General features: G+C 42.4%; 4 protein-coding genes across 9 annotated transcripts in view; 3 read left to right on the top strand and 1 right to left on the bottom strand.

The window, feature by feature from the left end:
- The first annotated feature begins 422 nt into the window (after window positions 1-422).
- Window positions 423-5,844, top strand: LOC6553408 (DNA polymerase alpha catalytic subunit). Its single transcript, XM_001979225.3, has 6 exons — window positions 423-536; window positions 595-789; window positions 872-1,890; window positions 1,958-4,518; window positions 4,579-5,057; window positions 5,594-5,844. The coding sequence occupies exons 1-6, from the start codon at window positions 521-523 to the stop codon at window positions 5,788-5,790; spliced, it is 4,467 nt and encodes a 1,488-aa protein (XP_001979261.1). The 5' UTR covers window positions 423-520; the 3' UTR covers window positions 5,791-5,844.
- LOC6553409 (circadian clock-controlled protein) lies at window positions 5,817-7,952 on the bottom strand. 5 transcript variants are annotated; one of them, XM_026983742.1, is made up of 4 exons: window positions 7,732-7,952; window positions 6,626-7,072; window positions 6,278-6,575; window positions 5,817-6,143 (listed from the first exon to the last, which is right to left on the bottom strand). In XM_026983742.1, the coding sequence occupies exons 2-4, from the start codon at window positions 6,834-6,836 to the stop codon at window positions 5,870-5,872; spliced, it is 783 nt and encodes a 260-aa protein (XP_026839543.1). In that variant the 5' UTR covers window positions 6,837-7,072; window positions 7,732-7,952; the 3' UTR covers window positions 5,817-5,869. The 5 variants fall into 5 exon arrangements, with proteins under 5 accessions (XP_026839543.1, XP_026839544.1, XP_001979262.1 ...); XM_026983743.1 differs by having other exon boundaries at window positions 6,626-7,000; XM_001979226.3 differs by having other exon boundaries at window positions 6,626-6,886.
- Window positions 7,953-9,276: 1,324 nt separating this feature from the next.
- LOC6553410 (protein archease-like) lies at window positions 9,277-10,808 on the top strand. The gene is made up of 3 exons (XM_001979227.3): window positions 9,277-9,455; window positions 9,521-9,545; window positions 10,296-10,808. The coding sequence occupies exons 1-3, from the start codon at window positions 9,401-9,403 to the stop codon at window positions 10,684-10,686; spliced, it is 471 nt and encodes a 156-aa protein (XP_001979263.1). The 5' UTR covers window positions 9,277-9,400; the 3' UTR covers window positions 10,687-10,808.
- Window positions 10,809-11,568: 760 nt separating this feature from the next.
- LOC6553411 (transcription factor E2f1) overlaps window positions 11,569-21,041 on the top strand; it is a 40,372-nt gene continuing 30,899 nt past the window's right edge. The window contains exon 1 of one of the 2 annotated variants that reach the window (XM_015154136.2): window positions 11,569-12,335. The gene's annotated coding sequence lies outside the window, so the exon portion shown is untranslated. The remainder of the gene's footprint in view (window positions 12,336-21,041) is intronic. The other variant, XM_026975958.1, reaches the window with a different exon arrangement.

The raw sequence follows: 21,041 nt of genomic DNA, 5'->3' as shown, positions 1-21,041 counted from the left end.
ATGCAAAATAATTAAGGGACTTGCTCAATTCATTTCAATTATTAAGTTGGATTTCCCGCCAAAATATAACAGTCTTTTTAAATCGCTGTTGGCACACAGTTTCCATGCGAACTGTTAGTGTGAATTGTAGACGAATAGTGCTGACAAATTAGCTAACAGCGCCCAGGGCTAACATGTCTTGACAGCTATCGATATATTCCCACTCAATGAATTCATATAATTATTAGATAAATAATATTGGTTTTGCTTACAAATTAAATGGCAATCGGGATGACGGTTATTAAACGGCTTTTATATTATTTACTTATATTAGCGATAGGGACGAAGGGAAGAACGTACATTATTCTTCTTCTGTGCGATCCTATCGATATTCCATTGCAAAGGTCTGGCAACACTAAACACATCGTTTCTCGCTTATCGATATTTTCCCGCCACTCCCGCTTCAATCAGCGTCCAGCCCTGGTCACAAAATAATTTTACCAAACTGAAGAACAACACGGCGTAATTATAATCAATTACAATGTCCGAATCACCGTGTAAGTTATCGTATTAACTCATTTAAACATCTTCCTTAACGGAATAATATATGTCCAGGTGAACCGCGCGCCAAGCGCCAGAGAGTAGACAAAAATGGTAGGTTCGCCGCCATGGAGCGACTGCGTCAGCTGAAGGGAACCAAGAACAAATGCCAAGTGGAAGACCAGGTGGACGACGTATACGATGTGGTTGACGAGCGGGAATACGCCAAGAGGGCGCAGGAGAAGTACGGTGACGATTGGATCGAAGAGGGTAAGTAAGGGGGTATCTACGTGGTCGATCAAACCGCATGCTCTGAACTGAATTATTTATAATTATAAATTTCGATTTCCAGACGGTACTGGTTACGCAGAGGATCTTCGGGATTTCTTCGAGGACGAAGATGAGTACTCCGATGGTGAGGCGGATCGAAAGCACTCTAAAAAGAAGAAGGGTGTTGCTCCCAACAGCAAAAAGAGACCACGGGAGGCTGAAAAAGCAGTAACAGGAAAAGCGTCCATCAAGAATCTATTCAGCAATGCAGTGCCCAAAAAGATGGACGTGAAGAACAGTGTAAAAGATGATGATATCCTGGCTGATATCTTGGGAGAAATCAAGGAAGAGCCTGCGGCGCCATCAGAAAAGGCGGAAAAAGTAATTGCCCCAGCTAAAGTAGCAGTTACCTCGCGTAAATTCGATGCCGCTGCTGCCAAGGAATACATGAATAGTTTTCTGAACAACATCAAAGTTCAGGAGCAGGAACGTAAGAAAGCGGAGGCCAGTAGCGATAACGAGATGCTGGATCGCATCCTGAAGCCCAAGGCAGCAGTTCCAAACACAAAGGTCGCCTTTTTCTCCAGTCCGACAATCAAAAAAGAGCCGGCGCCGGAAAAGACACCTGCCAAAAAAGCAACCGAAGATGCTTTCTCCGACAATGAAATGGATTTCAGCTGCCTGGATGACGATGAAAATCAGTTCGATGTGGAGAAGACGCAGCTCGAGGAGAAGGTTTTCCCAACGAAAACAACAGCTGTGAAGAAATCCCAAGCTAAAGTCGCCGGGAACGCATCGCCCAAAAAGGAAACAGGTGGTTCCCCAAAGGAATCGGAATCGGAGGACATAAGCAGGCTGCTGAACAATTGGGAGTCCATATGCCAAATGGACGATGACTTTGAAAAATCCGTGCTCACCACGGAGCAGGAATCGACAATCTCCTCCGATCAACAGCTGCGTTTCTGGTACTGGGAGGCCTATGAAGATCCAGTAAAGATGCCCGGCGAGGTCTTCCTCTTCGGGCGGACCGCCGATGGAAAGTCCGTCTGTCTCCGGGTACAGAACATCAACCGTGTGCTCTATCTGCTACCCCGCCAATTCGTGAGTGTTATCCTGAAAATTTAATTAAATCCTCATGTAAAATGTTTTTTGCAAACATATTCTTTAGCTCTTAGACCCCATTTCGAAGGAGCCCACCAAGCAAAAGGTCACAGTCGCAGACATATACAAGGAGTTTGACAGCGAGGTGGCAAACCAACTTAAGCTGGAATTCTTTCGATCCCGCAAGGTCACCAAGAGCTTTGCCCATCACTCCATCGGTATTGAGGTTCCGCAAACTTGCGATTACTTGGAGGTGCACTACGATGGCAAGAAACCACTGCCCAATTTGTCGGCTAACAAGAAATACAACTCCATAGCACATATATTCGGTGCCACCACCAATGCACTCGAAAGATTCCTCCTAGATCGGAAAATCAAGGGGCCCTGTTGGCTGCAGGTGACTGGATTTAAGGTGAACCCCGCTCCCATGAGTTGGTGCAACACCGAAGTCACACTGACAGAGCCCAAAAATGTTGAGTTGGTACAAGATAAGGGAAAACCAGCGCCTCCACCGCCACTTACATTACTAGCGCTTAATGTTCGCACCTCAATGAATCCCAAAACATCGAGAAACGAGATATGCATGATTTCGATGCTGACCCACAATCGTTTTCATATCGACCGTCCTGCTCCTCAGCCCGCTTTCAATCGACACATGTGCGCTTTGACCCGTCCGGCGGTGGTCAGTTGGCCTCTGGATTTGAACTTTGAGATGGCAAAGTATAAGTCCACCACAGTGCACAAACATGACTCAGAAAGAGCCCTATTAAGCTGGTTCTTAGCTCAGTACCAGAAAATAGATGCAGACCTCATAGTAACCTTTGATTCCATGGATTGTCAACTAAACGTGATAACCGATCAAATTGTAGCCCTGAAGATTCCTCAATGGTCCCGCATGGGGCGTCTTAGGCTGAGCCAATCGTTTGGCAAGCGTTTGCTGGAACATTTTGTCGGCAGAATGGTTTGTGATGTAAAGCGGTCTGCCGAGGAGTGTATAAGAGCCAGATCCTATGATCTGCAAACGCTATGCAAGCAAGTTCTGAAGCTTAAGGAATCCGAGAGAATGGAAGTGAATGCAGATGATCTCCTGGAGATGTATGAGAAAGGAGAGAGCATCACTAAGCTCATATCGCTCACCATGCAGGACAATTCATATTTGCTAAGGCTGATGAGTGAGCTCAACATCATGCCGTTGGCGTTACAAATCACCAATATTTGCGGCAATACCATGACCAGGACCCTTCAAGGAGGTCGTTCTGAACGGAATGAGTTTCTATTGCTACATGCTTTCCACGAGAAGAACTACATAGTGCCGGATAAAAAGCCAGTTTCCAAGCGCAGTGCTGCGGGAGATTCGGAGGCCACGTTGTCAGGTGCAGATGCGACGTTGCAAACCAAAAAGAAGGCAGCCTATGCCGGTGGATTGGTGTTGGAGCCCATGCGAGGTCTCTACGAAAAGTACGTTCTCCTTATGGATTTCAACTCCCTGTACCCCAGCATAATACAGGAGTACAACATATGCTTCACCACTGTCCAACAGCCCGTGGATGCAGATGAGTTGCCCACTCTACCGGATTCCAAAACGGAAGCTGGAATACTACCCCTCCAACTAAAACGTTTGGTGGAGTCGCGGAAAGAGGTGAAAAAGCTAATGGCAGCGCCAGACCTTTCGCCGGAACTGCAGATGCAGTACCACATTAGGCAGATGGCCCTGAAGCTAACTGCTAACTCCATGTACGGTTGCTTGGGTTTCGCCCACTCCCGGTTCTTTGCCCAACACTTGGCTGCTTTGGTCACCCACAAAGGCAGAGAAATCCTCACAAGCACACAACAGCTGGTGCAAAAGTTGAACTATGACGTGGTTTATGGAGATACAGATTCCCTGATGATAAATACCAATATAACGGACTACGATCAGGTCTACAAGATTGGTCACAGCATTAAGCAGAGTGTAAATAAGCTGTATAAGCAGCTGGAACTGGATATCGATGGAGTATTTGGCTGTTTGCTCTTGCTGAAGAAAAAGAAGTATGCCGCTGTCAAGTTGAGCAAGGATTCCAAGGGAAACCTGAGGCGTGAACAGGAGCACAAGGGCCTGGATATAGTTCGTCGGGATTGGTCTCAGCTAGCTGTAATGGTGGGAAAAGCCGTTCTCGATGAAGTGCTGTCGGAGAAGCCTTTGGAAGAAAAACTGGATGCAGTGCATGCCCAGCTAGAGAAGATCAAAAATCAAATCGCAGAGGGTGTAGTACCGCTGCCACTGTTTGTCATCACCAAGCAGCTAACTCGGACTCCCCAGGAATATGCCAATAGTGCTTCATTACCCCACGTCCAGGTGGCCCTTCGGATGAATCGAGAGCGTAATAGGCGCTACAAAAAGGGCGATATGGTGGACTATGTGATCTGTTTGGATGGCACCACAAATGCCGCCATGCAGAGGGCGTACCACTTGGATGAGCTCAAGACCAGCGAGGATAAGAAGCTGCAGCTGGACACGAATTACTACCTGGGACACCAGATCCATCCGGTAGTCACGCGAATGGTGGAGGTGCTAGAGGGAACCGACGCGAGTCGCATCGCCGAGTGTCTGGGCATGGATCCAACCAAGTTCCGTCAGAACGCTCAGAGGTATTTACCAATATATTAGTCCATACAAACTCGAACCTAACTAACATTTCGTTTATATAGAACCCAGCGAGAGACCACCGAGCAGTCGGAGGGCGAGTCCCTCCTCAAGACGACGCTCCAGTTGTACCGCCTGTGCGAACCGTTCCGCTTCCAGTGCGTTACCTGTAAGACGGAGCAGCTGATGGCGACTGCTTACCGACCAGGACCAAGCAACTCCCACATAGCCGTGCTCCAGCAATGCGCAAATTCCGAGTGCCAAACAGCACCGATTCAGTACCTGGCCAGCGTCCGCAATCGGCTGCAGCTTTCCATGCGGCAGTATGTGCAACGATTTTATAAAAACTGGCTGGTCTGCGATCACCCCGATTGCAACTTCAACACCCGCACACACTCCTTGAGGATGAAGTCGCACCGCCCGCTGTGCCAAAAGTGCAGGAGCGGCAGCTTACTGCGGCAGTACTCGGAGCGGGACCTGTACAATCAGCTCTGCTACCTGCGATTCATGTTCGACCTCGGAAAGCAAACGCTGCAGCAAAAACGTGAGTAAATCCAAGCATTTATAAACGTTTCCACAAAAATTAAAACCATATTTTGGGTAAATATGTAAGGAACAAGAGAACGCTGAATTTAATAGTGGGAGTATGAGGGAAAAGTTCCAACGTTTGTTTAGAAAGACACCCATTAAAATAAAAACACAATTGAAAAGAATTGGGCGTGACGGCTTTGAGCGGTTTGAAGTTGTTAGAGTGGGCGTAGCTAAAGTATTTGTGGCATCCCGGTATTACAAAATAATGAAGGTATCTGCATCCTTCATCTCTGGCATTTATAGTTTCCGTGATCTGAACGGGAATGGAAAATTTTGAATACAGTGCTAAAAATGCAACTTTACCATTTACCATTTGCTCGCATCCGTACATTCTTATACAATTTTGGTTTAAATATTTATTATTACACATACAAATGCATACAAGTACTTCCCTTAAGATTAATAGCATTAAGTGTCACGGCACTTGATATCCTGAACCTATTTCAACTCTAGATTAATAATGAAATTATATTTCTTCATATTATTTAGCCACCCTCACCCCGGAGCTGGAGCAGGCCTATCAACTCCTATACGAAACGGTGGACCAGCAGCTGCAGAGCTCCTCCTACGTGATCATCTCGCTAAGCAAGCTCTTCGCCCGCTCCCTGGCTCAGATGGCCCTGCAACCGTCCGTGGCGCTGCCCCCGAACGAATCAATCCCGAGTGCTTTGGCAGACGTCGTCTAAGTGTTTAATTAACTAGCCTTTGTTATAAGTTCCATAAAAATACTACAAAACAGATGCAGATGTGGTTAACTAGATGAGGTCACGCGGCGAGGAACTTCTCGAGGGGAAAGTGCCGGAAGGACTCGTTGAATATATCGGTAAATGCCGTGCTGACCAACTCGTTAATCATCGGCTTGATGAAGGGCAATCCCAGCTGCCACATGCTGTTGATGACTCCATCGGCCAGTTGGTTGAGGGGCTGTCCCTGCAGCAAGTTCTCAATGTGCAGCTCCATTCCGCCGATGCGGTCCACCTCCACATGGACTTTGATGAGCGAACCCGGACCCCCGATGCGACGAACGCTGGTGGTTTGACTGAGGAAGGAAATAAAGTGAGCGATAGTTTGTCATCTTGGCGGCAGTGGAGGCAATTTGTAAGCCAAAGCTTTCAACAATACTGGTGCTTGCAACACAGCTTGGGAAATACTTTCATGCAACGCGGTGCCCACCTGTAATCATAGAGGGTGAGGTTCCAGTGGCCTCTTCTGTTCATCTCAGTGCCCAGCATCTTGGCGGCGAACTCGTACTGCCCCTCCAAACTTTTGTCGGGGAAATACTGCGTGTAGACGATGCGTCGGTCCTCTGGATCGGCATGGAACTTGGTCACCTCGGATCGCGACCATCCGTACTCGGATACATTGCGCAATATCAGACGAAAGCTGCCCAGACCCTGTGAATCACCCCGCCGCAGCTCAACATAGCCACAGTAGTGCGGGTCAAAGGGCTTGATGTTGTAGTCGGGTACACCTGAAAGAGTTGCCCCATGATTGCTCGCCCGTAATTCAGATCTCACTCACCTGTTGTGAAGTAGGCCCTCAGGTCGTTGAACACCTGCCTCATGCACTCGTTGAAATCCTCGTCCACCCTGTGGCAGCGACCCAGCAAGTGCTTCAGATCCGCATCCACATCGATCTGGCTGGACGCGTTCGCCAAGTGAGTGGCAAAGGCAATAATCCCCACCAGGTAAACCAGTAGTCTAGCACAGTTTGAGGGCCACTGTTGCGACATGCTCGTCTTAGTTTAACGGCAACTGTTTGTTTAACAGAACTGTTTGTCGACTGTTAATTTCAAAGGTAAATGTACGTTGGGTTTTTATTGCGTTTATTGTTTTAAGTAAATTGACTTTGCGCGCGTGAAGGGCCACCGGTATTTGTTGTTTGAAGTGTCCTTTTCTATTGATTCGTATATTAATTATTTTTGCTATTGATTGATCAACGTGTTACAGTACTTTTTAGGTTCCTTAGCTTCAGTTAAATTTCAAGAAGGAACATGATACGAATTAGGCAATAAAATGAATGGCTTCAAAAATTATTGAATCTTCATAAACGAGGAAAGTGTCTATTATTTAATAATTTCTCTTAAAATACAAAAATTATTGTATTTAATATACAGTCTTTCAAGATACTTTGCGTTCTCTGATAATATTGCTACAATTGTCATCCGAATTTAATATTTGCATGCGATTCAAAAGACTTCCCTATTATAATAATTGCCATCGTAAAGACTTCTCCTAGCACCAAAAATAAAAGACACTTCTCATGGCAAGCCATTCAAACAGCCTCATCTTCAAGTAATTCGTTTTGTAATCTTTTTGTTCCCCGCCTGCACTTGACCCCTTTAACTTAAGCTCACCGATTATTACTGGTCTTAGTACTACAGCAAATAGATAGCGTGAAAAGAAAACTACAAACATGACAAAATCGTGCGGTGGTAACAGTGGTGAACGAAAGACTTCGACAAGACACAAACTTGGGGGTGCGAACAACTTTTATTTCCACTTAGAGGCAACCAGTCATGCAACACGATAGCAACAACGTATGATAATATTTGGCAATTGTTCAGTTTGGCGGTTGCATTTGCAACCAAATTGACCAACGGTCAGTTATTCAACAAAACAAGTTACCTAGCTACCAAGTATAGTTCAGTTTTGGAACTCCAGAGCTTTAGTTTCACTCCGAAGCTATTTACTTCTTCTTGTTCCGAATATACTGTAGCCAAATATGAAATTCTGGAACTCGTACGCAAAGGCGCGCAAATACTCGCGAATAATAATAGCTTTACAGTTATTTGCGCCGAATACGCGACGTGAATCTGGCGAGCTCCCGTAGCCAACTGAACCACTCCAAGACCGAGGAAACCCGAGAAAAAGAGCTTCCACCAAAAGTGGCAACAGCAGCCAAATGAGCCATAATAAAAAGCCACAAAAATAGCAGGAAAATGTTTGAAAGCCGCGGTGTGGCCGGGTACAAAATTGTGCTTTGTCAACTCGGCTTAGAGTTTGACACCCCCAAGTCGCGTTTCCTCATGTTCAACTTACGAAAATGAACAAAACGGTCGTAAATAGCCACCAGAAATCATTCATAAATTCCTTTAGAAATGCGTAGAAGTATTTAACTCAGCGCGATGCGACCTATCGGATACCCATTGCTTAGCAAGCTATTATAGAGATTATGTCATATAAATTTAAATCAACTTTAAAGTTTAGTAATGTACCACAAACAATTTACATACAAAAGAAATTATTTTGAAATTTAATAACATATAATGCATCTTAATATTTAATTAGTTAATATTTCTTAAGCTACAACAAAGAGTTGAACGATCTGGGAAATGAATATTTCCTTCGCCCGTCGTTTCCAAACAATAACCCATCATTGCTGGGCGAAAAGTGATCTGAATTTAATTAGGCAATGTTTATTAGGCAAGCCCATGTCCGACAATGGTTTTTTTTTCAAGTATCGCATCAAGTACTCACCACCAGCTCTCAAGTTCATGAAATTGAATAAATCAAGCGACGTGATTGACAATCAAAACGATTGACGACAAGCTGCCGGTGAGCGAGAAGAAGATTATGTGGACTGTTTTTTGGCAAATGGATCTCACAAGGTTGCAGCTTCAGATGTTATGGCTGATTGCAATTTAATGAAAGGACAAGGTCGCTCTTACAGAAATTCAAAACTGGGCTGAAATATACGCCAGCACTTTGTAGTACCTTAAGTGCGATAACAAATGGTGTGCGTAAACTGGAAATTCTGCTTTAATTTTGCTTGAAATGACTTCATTTTATTTCAATTATAGCCTTTACCACAATTTTTGTATTTTATTCTGTAACATTAACATGGCCGTGGGAAGCATTTTGTTAGTTCTTTATTATTAATTAATAATCATTATTAATAATAAACATTCTTTGAAGAGAGAAAATATAACTACAGAAGTAAAAACACATTTTAATTTAAAATTAAAAACAAAAAACAAATGCTCGTAAGAAAGCATTTACGGTGCTTTTATTATATTTTTGACAATTCTTAAGTCCAAAAGAAACTTGTATACTAATTTTCCAACTTTTCAATAATTTATCTTGTAAAGTTAATGTAATAATACCAAGTCAACAATTTTACACATTTATTACAATTAGCATGTTAACATGTTCTTATTGGAGTGCAGTATTTTCCATGGTGGTAGCGAATCGGTATTTTTCCCCTGCGCACAGAAGGTCATATTGTGCGGTTGCTGGTTTGTTTATAGTTATTTGGCCGCCAATTTCTCGTTAACTGTGGCTATAACCAGCAATAATGGAGGTGGAATTCAGCAAGGAGAACTTTCTGCTGCCGGAGTTGAAGTACGAGTGTGAGTAGCTCTTCGATTTGCATGAGACCCACCTGTTGCTAAATATTTCATCACATGCGTTGCAGACCTGGATCACACGGCGGATGTTCAGTGAGTAAGACAGCAACAACCACAACAACAATAACAAAGCTGCCCGTTGACCATGTGCAGTAGGGTGGTTCGCTATTTGTTGCTGAAAAATACGGATGATCTTATAGCGCAATTCTTATAAGCGCGTTTGTATAGGAATGCGAGATATGTTATGTGTTAGAACAATATTCTAATGACTTTGGTCAAACATTCTAGAAAAGGAAATTATTTTTCATACATATGCCAGGAAAAGAATAATACAGAAGATAGTGCAAATAGGAATTCGAGATATGGCAAACATTCTAAAAAAGGAAATTTTTTTCATACATATGCCAGCAGAAAAATAATATAGAAGCCAAAGAATAGTAACTTTCAAAGGTATCTTATGAAAGGCTTTTAAATTAGTTTTATAGTCTTGGATACGAGTTTGTTCAGAAAATGCAAATGATGTTTGAGCATTTGGAAAAATTGAAGACAGTGTATGAGTCATACCTTATCAAAGATTATGAATAATGGAAATCTTTATTTGGTTGTCTTTTATACTAGCACTCAGTTTTAAACATGTTTTTTAGGCGGCAAGTTTTTTCAGATAACCCTACATCATCCGCAGTTCTTTATTTCAATCAAAGCTTATTTCTTATATTAGAAGATTATGAATATTAATACTACTTCACTGCAAGGCAACAGTTTTTGTTATAAACATATTCTTAGTTTGACCGCATGTTAAGGGAAACAGTCGATTATTCTGATGGCTCCCCTCCCACTTAACAGAATCCACGGATGGGGATCGTCGCTGAAAGAGGCGTTTGAACAATGCGGAGTGGCCATGTTCGGATATATGACCGAACTGGATTACGTGTCCGTGGAGCAGTGCTTTGAAATCGAAGCCCAAGGAGATGATCTGGAGGGCTTACTCTTTCACTTTCTGGACGAGCTGCTGTTCCTGTTCTCCGCGGAACCGTATCTGGTGTGCAAGAAGCTGGAGATCACCAAATTCGATATGGAAACCTTCGAGATTTCCTGCCGCTGTTACGGGGAACCATTTGAGCTGGGAAAACATCCGCAGGGCACCGAGGTGAAGGCAATCACATACTCGGCCATGCAAATCGTTCAGGACGCGGAGGCCAGCAACTACGAGGTGTTTGTGATAATTGACATTTGAGCCAGCAGCGATCGCCGGGAATTAAATGTGACTGTTCTGTTTCAACCCCTTTGCCTGTCTCCATTAATCATAAGTGAAATGCCAAAAAACGATATAAAAACCGCTGCATAAGCCCCGAAAAATTTGCAATCTCTCGTGCTGCGACTGCATCCCTTGTCGATGAGGATGACTTATCAAGAAACCACTCGATTGTGCGGCTGCAAATGCAATTAGGACTGGCTTCCTTCTCACCGGTCTGATTCCGGAATCAAGAGTTACCCTTTTGCCTCCGAATTTTTTGTGTACTATTCACTTTTTTGCCCACGGCTTTGTGAATTGGCAACGTGTTGAATTCCCAGACAAGCGCCGAATTTGTTGTCCTTTCCCAGGCCCAGTTCAATGCACTTTTTATTTGGCAGCCTTCGGGAGTTGCTGAGGCGTTGGGTTTCATTAAGGACTTTGGTTGTCCTTCTTTTTGGGGAGTCATGTCGAATGCAGCAATTAGGAATGCACGTCAAGGCCATAGTCTAAAAGCTATGAATAGCTGATTGGTTTTTAAAAGCAAGTCACTGCTTAAATTATCAATGATACGGGGCCTACAAACGACACAAACTTACTTTTGTTATTTTGATAACTTACAATGTTGATAACAAGAAGTACAATAAAATTCGTTCCAAACTGTGATAAATATTTAGAACAAGTAAAATAACCAATCGTTAATTTCAAATCACAATCCCACGACGAAATCAACAAGTATTTTTATATTTTTAATAAAAAAAAAAACAGATTTCCTTTGAATAACGCGCTTTTTTCAAATTTCGCCGAAAATCGGTATTATTAGGATGATTTTCGCGTGAGCACAGATTATTTAGTGGCCGATGAGCGAAGTCAGCTGGTAACACCGAGCGATTTGTTTTGAAACAGCTGACCGTGCCGTCAAAACCCAAAAAGTAAACAACAAAAAAAACATTTGCCGGGCAACGTCGCCCAACATATGGGCTTGTGTAGCTGTGTGGGTGTGTGCGTGCGAGAGTAGCGGGATTATTCCTTGGAACATCGAGCGTACGGCGAACTGCAAAATATACGCTTTTGCAGCTGATTGATATTAAAAAAGCAACGCTGCGACACGACGAGCGATACGAAAGAGCGTGCGAAAGAACAAACAAAGTATGAAGGCAAATAGCCCGCGCACACACACGCACACACAAACGGCCAGTTGCTCGATTCGCTTTTAGCTTTTAGCTTTTCGAGTACGCCGAAGTGGAAGTGGCTGAAGAAAACCTGGTAAAAGTACCATCTCTGCTTACAAGACGACAGTTATTCGCGGTGATATTATATTCGGCGGAAAGTGGGTGGCGCAAACGTCAGTCGCCCGCCTGCTGTTGCTTTCCAATTCGCCCCGCCAATTCGCCGCACCGCTCATTCTTTCTGCAGCCACCAATTGTCATGGTGTTAAAGTGAAGAGGAAGCAGAAGCCCGTGAGCACATTGTGCGCTAGTTGTTGCCGTTTTACGCCCAGAAATCGGGAAGATATCGCCCTGCAAGCCCTACCAATCGACAGGTGACGTTCTCACCTGCAATTTGCGATCAAAAACAGAAAGCTAACCCAAGGGGAACCCAGTGAAAACGTGGCCGAAAAATCCATACGAAGGCGGAATGGAAAAAATGTGGTAGGTAGTACTAGAAGTAGAGAATGTGACATGTGTGTGTGCTTGGTTGTGTGTGTGGGGTGCTGCGTTGGGCATTTTCTTTATAACAGCGAAACAAAAAACAACTGTTTTCGGGCGTGCGCCCCCAACTGCCGGCTAAAAAGTACATATGCAAAAAATTGCATGCCGGGCCAGCTGACACAGCAGCTGCATTAAGAAGAAGACGTCGTGTTAGGTGAAGGGGCGCGGGGTGGAGCATCTTGGGGAAAAGGCAAGATGATAATGCGCACTTTATATAATTGCAGCTACCTGTGAGCCATCTCTAATGTTTCGTGCTTCTATCTGTATGCGTATGGGTGTGTGTGTGTGTGGATGTGTGGGTGTGAGGGTGTATGGGTGGGAGGCAAATGGCTAACGGATTCCTGTCAGATTCCAATTCATGGGATCTCTGCGCTGACGTCACTCCAATTCCATTTGCATCATTTCAATTTGATTTACCTCAAGTGTAAAGTCGAGCTGCAGACTACAGTGAGCCCCCCAAAAGCCAGAAAAAAGTCAATCATATAGGTATTACTACCTATCGAATTTAAAATGAGTTTTACAGTATAATTTGTAGTTATCGGTTCAATTATTTCACTTCAAAACGATAATATTCTATAAATGTTGGAGTTTTATCCATATTTTCCTGTTTCCAAATATTTGTTGTATTCACAATCGTGGTGTTTATAAAAATGTAAAATGTGACTTCCTACTCTTATGATTATTTCTTAGCATCATTAACTTTATCGTTTACATAAATAAACACAACGCTGATTTAAAAAGAGAACGCGATAGCCGAGTTCCCAGACTATCAGATACCCATTAATCAACTATTGGGAGTGCGAGGAATACATAAATTTTACATTCTCAAAATAAAATAGATTTATAGGCGTTAGAATGGCTGTGGTCAAAATGTATTTGGCATATCAAAAAAATTTTCATATAATTGAATAAATTAAAGGTCGGAAACAATTTCTTCCACTAGTAACTTACTTTTCAACGAATATATCCTTTTACTCTACAATAAGCGGGTTTAAAAATAGCTTGTTTGTTGATTCGTATTACTTTTCTGATAGCCCCAATAAAGTTCCCACTTGTGGAAGACCACTATATATTTGATATTTATATGTTGGCGTGTTGCATGTCCCGAGAATTAATGTTAGCCCCTGGGGAATCGAAATCATTGATTAGATTTCAAATTGGAGCAGCAAAGCTCGTTGAAGCGTTGCCAGATTGCCCATAAGGGATGCTGTGACTGTGCACGCGATCATCTCAGATTGGGGCAGAGACTACGACAGAGGGTGTGGTCTTTATAGTGCCGTATAGTGATGGAATTACCGTCTAAAAGCTGGCGCATGATAGCTGCATACCCTTATCGGCGTATCAATTAACCCAGATATGGACACACGGAGCTTGTTTCGGGCTCGATAAGATCGAGGTTCCAACACTCTCCGTCAGATCCAGGCGTAGGAATCACAAGAACTGCAGGGAAGAATCGCAATCGTCTTGGGTCAGCTTTTGGCGACGTCATAGTTTGATGACCTCCACTCGGCCCGCACACCCAAATACACACCAACACTCGAGCAATTATGCACGTCCGTGTGCACACGCTACATCAGGGCAATGGCGAACGTCGAAGTCGACGCTGTCTCATGGCTTTTTGCCCCATCTCCATGTATTGGGCGACGATATTTCTCGAGTCTGCAGTTTTTTCTTTTCCCATTTTTATACATTTTATTTTGTATTTGGTTACTTTGGATTCGCTTGGCCTTCGGGCGCAGACTTGGTCTCTTGGTCGGGTCTTTTGTGAACCAGTTGCTCTAAGCGCCTCTGTTACCTGTTCGCCCCTGTTTGGTATACACATCGTTTCGTACTGCCACAGTATGCACCAAATCCGATACATCATTACGGAAGCGGTGATTTGTACATTGCGTTCTGTTTTCCCCATGTCGCCAGGGAAATTTTAAATCTTTCAATAAGTGCAATTGCAGCACTGACAGCTTTGATTTGAGGTCGTTATTTTATCTCTTGCTGCGATGATAAGGCCTTCGAAAATTGTGAAATTTGGGTCATTCTTAGTTTCATTAAGTGGAGCAATGATTTTTTTTTATTACAGCATTGCATTTTTAGTTCCTTATACGATTGTTCACTTTTCACTTTGGCATTCAAACCCTGCCCTTTTTAAGTTGGATTGCTGAATTGAATACAGTTGGGACATAGATCTCAAGATAAATCCAGTGCGGGTTACATTAATTTATCTGTAAACCATTTTTATTCGATTACTGACAATAAGACAGCAACTTTTGATAACCTTTATAAAAGCGGAAAAATCGTTCTTAGGCTATAAGTGCTTAACATTAATTTCCTGTACGCATTGATAAGCTTAAGAAGCTAACTATATAAACCCAATTTTCGGACCGTCTGGCAACTCAGACATAAAGCTCATTAGGTGGCTTATTCAATCAGCTCAAAAAATATCACGCACACTCGCTTTAACATCAAATAAAACTTGTGCACTTGCTCCAAGCAATATATACCCAGATTTCGGATGATATATTAAACACTTGAATTCCATTTTTATTACCACTGACTGACCACTTTGGGTCATCACTAGCCCGCCGATCGTATCGTGTTTGTTTTTATCATATGCTGCCTTCTTTTTTTGTTTTTATTACCTCGAGTGACTGTGTGTGTATTAAGTTGTTGTTGCACTTTTATAACACACCAAAAGGGGGCCACATGAGGAGGCATGCCCGAAACACACACGCTCGCACACCCGCTGGCACAAAATACTTAAGCGAAACGAGTTAAAAGCGATTTCATTAATATGTTTTTGTTGCCGATTCCCTCCGAATGACGTGTTGTTAGTGTGCTGGCCGCTGCTGTGGCTGCTCACTTTTTTATTGTTTTTTAATCTCTGCCCTTGCCCTATGATACCCTCGCTTTAATTAGACCGGGAAATTGTTGCTTAGGATATTTCGTGGTCTATTGTTGCGTATGGGGTCAATTCATCACTTCAATTGTCAGTTGCTTACTAGATAAAAATATATAAAATAAAAATAATATAATTTCTTAACAAATTCCTTTACCTACAAATACAGTAATACCACCATTGCATAAAATTGTTACAGTGAAATCACTTTATTATAAAAAATATCGCCGTCATGTATACTTTAACGTTATTTATACTGCTTCCTATCTCGGAAATTCTTTAAATATAAATACTTATCTCCAATATAATTTTATGTCCAACAGAAAAGAGGGTATTAAGAATCGTTGTTGCCAACTCGGCTAGCATCTTAATTTTTTCGTGTTCTCTGCTTTGTTGTTGATTTTTTTTGTCAGTGCTGTTAGCTGGTTTCTGTTGGGCTTTTGGTTGCCTGGCTATTTTTAAAAATTTTGTGCGAAAGCAAAAAAAAGTCAAATTAAAGAGCGAAGTAAAAGAAAGGAAAAGACGAGGCAACGCGAAGTCGGCGCAGTAGCATCAGCAATTGTTGTTGCTGCTGTTACTGTTGCTGCTGCGTTGGCCGCATAAAAAATGTGGAATATGGAATTTCTCTGCGCGGCCCCACATTTACCCACACAGGCGCACCAGAATCACACACAGATACGCAATCCGAGTCGCGACTTTTTGACTTTTTGTGAGCGAGGGGGGAAAAAGAGAAATGGATAGGAGGGAAGCACAGATTCAGATACATTTGCATCTCTTTTGGTATCTGAATGAGAATAGATGCGAAGCAGTCAAATTAAACTTAACATAGTGAATATTTCAAATATCTTTTCAACTGTTGGAACCAAATGTAACCAAAACAACAATACATGTATTTAATCATTGATAACTTTTTAAACATCTTAAAAAAAAACAAGAGCGTTTAAATAAATTCATTTTTTTCATTACCTATACAGATATTCAATTCCATGAGTAGTATGTAACATGTGAATCGAAGCATTTCCGACCCTTTAAAATAAAACTATATATTCATGATCACGATCTCTAGCCACTTCTATCTGTCCGTATGAAAGTTGGGATCTCGGGAACTATAAGAGCTAGAAAGTTAAGACAAAGCATGCTGATTTTAGTGACGGCTACGTTATGCAAGTTTGTTTCAGAACGTTGCCAAACCCACAAACCGCCAAATTGCTGTAGACTTGTTGGACAACATAATTTGTGAATACAAGATTGGTTTAAGTGTATTGTGCTACACTCAGAATTCTGGATATGCTTAATACGATCTGGGCTTCTAAGAGTATGCTTTAGCGTGCCCTGGACCATAGTTTAACTTATGGTTATAATAATTAAGGACTGTCTAGTTCTGTGGGGGAATCCGCTCCGTATCCACTTCCGCGCATGACAACTCATTTATTGTTGGGTGACGCCGTCACTTGATGAAAGCTGCAAAAACGGCAAAAGGAACCATCCATTCTCGAATTCGGATTCAATTAGGTCACATTGGCGTCGTGGCAACTTTTTCATCTCCGCAAATTCGCTTTTTCACTCCCTTTTCGCAAAAGATTTCATCCGTCTGCCTCTTATCTTCAACTCGTGTTTTTTTTTATTTCGCAAAGCAACTTTGCACTTCATTGATAAAATGATTAATCGTTATGATTATGGGGGTTTGAGAGGGAGAATTCACATACCTAAATGTACTGAACAAATTTGTAAAGGGTATGATACTAAACCAATGTGATACAACTTATAGAAACGAATTAGATTTATGTAAATTAATAGTTTAAATTAGTCAGGCTTCAATTTTAGTTATGTGTGTATGTCACCAAGAGGGCGACGCGTACAAGCGGATGTTTAAAGAATTCCCTTTTGGGGCATAATGCGGATTTGATAACCAATTTCGGCCTGGTATAATTTTGTGGATAGAGTATTATTGCATTATGTTTGGGATTCTACACTCGGTATTATGAGGGAATGCTAAACGCAAGTATAAGGGAATTCGGAAATTGCTAAGAAAGCATTCATATATTTGATTGATCTCACGTAATATTTTCATTCTCATTAAATGCTATTAATGTAATAGTATGCAACAAAGAATTAGCCAATTTGTAAAAACAACTAATCCCTCGACTAAAAGTTTCCTTCGTTTATTCAATCATTTGTATAGATTACAATTTCACCCAATGATTTATGCCTGATCACCCAAGAATGAAAAATTCCCATGCCGCGATCGTCAAGCCTTGCCACCCTAGACATAAAAAAAGGCTCACCCTAATCATAATTCCGGTCCAATATTTATACGACATGAAAAATGCAACCCTAGATAATTACACGAAATTGATTTGATTTGATTATGCCATAATGCAGAGCGATCGAGCAGCTGCCCCTGGATATGCACTAATTGCCTAATGCATTTGGAATTATGCGAAGGTAAAAGCATTTCACCCCAGGATCCTAAGAAATCACGAAAGAAACAAGGAACCCACGATCGAGTGAAAGGAAAACTTTGTGAAAATCGATAACGAATGCAATTTATGGGACACGGGGCGATCCTCGAGATACAGCTGCATCACCCAGGACAAAGAAAGTGTGAGTGAAGGACCTCGGCCATTGAGACAATTGCAAAAGTCGCTGGGAGTGGTAATACTAGCAGTAATAGTTGTTCTCCTTTCCAACGGGAAAGGAAGAATGGCAGCTGCCGAATACAAAGGCAAGGTAACTCTGGAGACATTTTGCATCATCTCCTGAATGAAAAGGGAAGCGGACATGCATCTTTGGTCCTCCTTCCCAGCCGCAGCGTCCACCTCCTCCTCCTACTTTTTGTTTGCCTGTGGGATGATCTTTTATAATCCCCGGCATACCGGGATCTCCGTGTACGTGCTCATAATTTATGCTCCGGCATCAGCTTCAATCGCACTCAGATACAGATACAGACACAGATACACACCTGCTCAGCCTCTTCGTTAGCTGTTCCTGTTCTAGGACAGCTGCGCTGCTTGAATTTGTCGATTTTTTGTTTTATAATTAAGCGCCGTCTTCAAACTGTTAGGACGCTTCTTACTCTAGACCTTCGACAATTTGTTCCTTTTGTGTGGATTAACAGGTGGTTTGCTGAACAGTTGCGCTGAGGAAGCCTCTGCAGTCCTGATATGTGTAATGGCTTCCTAAGTGTAATGTTTTAGGACTTCCTCACATTATAAAGGGGTAGCGAACATGTATTTTTGACAAATCGGGTGGACTCTTGCTCCTTTTTAAAGGATAACATAATTCAGTTAACTAAATGTGTAGCACTTTTAGTTAATATAACTCACTATTTGACGTTGACAAAATATACAACCCTATACGTATAATTTCGATCTGCAATGATTTTTCGTGATGATCAGCAACGGGATTGCTATTCCATTCCAGTTCCCTGTTTCCCCTGATTTCATCTTGTTACTAATTTATATTGCCATGTTCCTGGTTGTTTATGGCCTCGCGGCTAAATCGACACACGTTTCGCATTGCCCGATTAGATTATATGGGCCGTATTATCCACACCCATGCCGTATGGTTTATTCCACATCCACGCCGAGGAATGCCAATCCAAGTGCGATCGTACGCACAGTCGGCAGCATCGGTTGGCTATCTACCCCATACTCCCCATACTACCCCGCCCCTATCCCCATCCCCATTCCCATCCTCATCCATATGCACATCAACGGCATCGGCCATATCCTTTCCCTCACCTCCGACGCAGAAGTCGCAAAGTTCAAAGTCAAATGGCTATTTTTACGGCTGCGCTGTTGTTTTGGTTCTTCGCTTCTTGGTGTTCTTTTTGCCACTGCCGATCTTCTTTTTCTGAGGATCTCGTTGGATGCTCTTCGAATGGAATAAATCTGGTCCGGTGGAAGAACTTCTGAATTTTTTAAGAACACTACACCAGTAGTGTATTATCCTATTGAGGATTGTTGTAAAGTATTTAAGTATTTAAAATTTTGTTAAAATCCTGTAAGGACTTCATTTCCAATGCTCGGTTGTTTTGGCAGTTTGTTTCGGAGTCATATCAACTGCAATTTAGTTATGGAAGTTATTCCATATCTATTCAATAAGCTAAAACCACTTTAGCAATTTAATCCCTAAGACTGTCTACTTAGGTGGCAAAACTTTATTGATATATCATTTGAAAAGAGGACCAAGGACTAAAGCTACAAATGTAGTAAGAAGAGGGCATTATTTTTAGAACACTTCTCCCAGAATGTTTCATAACAGTTTTTCGGAATCCGACTTTATGTAGAGTGTGTCAAAAGTTCGGGGCGTTCTTCTCGCATTCCCGTTTTATTTTTTGTTTATTTTCTTGCACTCTCCTCTGCTCCTCCGTCCGGTTGCTGCGCTTTATGTATTTAATTTGCCAGAGAGCCGTTGGCTCTCTTTCGCGGCTTCCTCTTGCACAGCTACTCATCTACTTGCTCCACTCGTTGTCGCCGTTTGTCGTTTATCTACTGTGCTCTGTAATTGCGGTTTCGCCGCATTTTTGTATAATGGAATTTCGAGTCTGCTCTTCGAGTCCGAGACCCGTACTCCCCATACCTTTCTCCCCCGATCCAACTTCCTTCCTTCAAGGGTTATTTACTTTGTTTACGTGATAATGCAACAAACCATTTTATTCGTGGAAACCCCATTAGTTAGACGTACAGTGAAGAAATAGGGTTCTGAATCTACAGGAACTGCCAATTTGATCTTTAATAGAAAGGGCACATCTTACAAAAGTTCTTAACATTTTAGGGCCTAAAAAGGAACATGCATACTTACGATAGGGAAAAATTGTAATTTTTGAATTTTAGTAATCTGCTTAAACTAATTAATGTAATTTTTTCAAGTTAGTAAGCCATACACATTTCAAAATAAAAAATATTATACAACTTAATTGCTGGGACAATTGTGCATTATTACAATTGAAGGTGGTGGAATGTTCTCTTTAAAGGGACTGCACTGTATTAAGCTGGTAAAAGACAGCATATTCTATTTTCATATCTGTTTACACTTTTCCCCTTTAATTATAGTTCTAAATCACTTTTGGTAGTCATGTAATTAGTGCGATACTACAAAAGATTTGAATTAGCTTCTAAGGGGAAGGGGTGGGTGTGGTTTTTTCAACGTCATCAGGCCGTAGCCACAACAATTAAAAACGCATTAGGTTCTCGCCCACCCGTCTCTTCCCCTTCCCCCATCTCCCAATCGCCCACGTTGTTTATGCTTTTTCGTTTGCTGATTAGAGCTAAGAAAAACATTATTTGCCGCATTTGCTGGTGTATTAGAGGTGGAAGAAGAAGACCACAGCTTGCCACAGGCATGCAAAAATGTTCAACGAGCACAAAACCCGTTTCGCAATGAGAAAGGGAGGGGAAGATGAGTAAGGGGTGGGCGGGAGCGAAGTGGAGCTACACAGGAGGTTGGACAACATGCCACATCATTGTTGTTGTCTGCCCCACTTGGGGTCTCGTTTCACATCTCTCTTTCCTTCTCTATTTCCCTCTCTGTCTCCGCACATGATTAGCGCTACAACAACACGAATTGCGAGAGCAGGAGGAAAACGAATCGTTGCAAATGAAAATAAAATTTACAAATTCCATTCATGAAATTTCGCTGCGTCGACGTCCACGCCAAGCTCCACTTCACACAGACACACTGGCACACATACATGTGTGGAGCTGAATCCAGCGCGAGAGAAAGAGAGAGCGCGAGAGGCTGAAGATGCAGAT

The sequence above is a fragment of the Drosophila erecta genome, unplaced genomic scaffold (genome assembly GCF_003286155.1).
Source record: "Drosophila erecta strain 14021-0224.00,06,07 unplaced genomic scaffold, DereRS2 tig00000000-arrow-pilon, whole genome shotgun sequence".
NCBI lineage: Eukaryota > Metazoa > Arthropoda > Insecta > Diptera > Drosophilidae > Drosophila > Drosophila erecta.
This window is presented reverse-complemented; position numbering and strand designations above follow the sequence as displayed.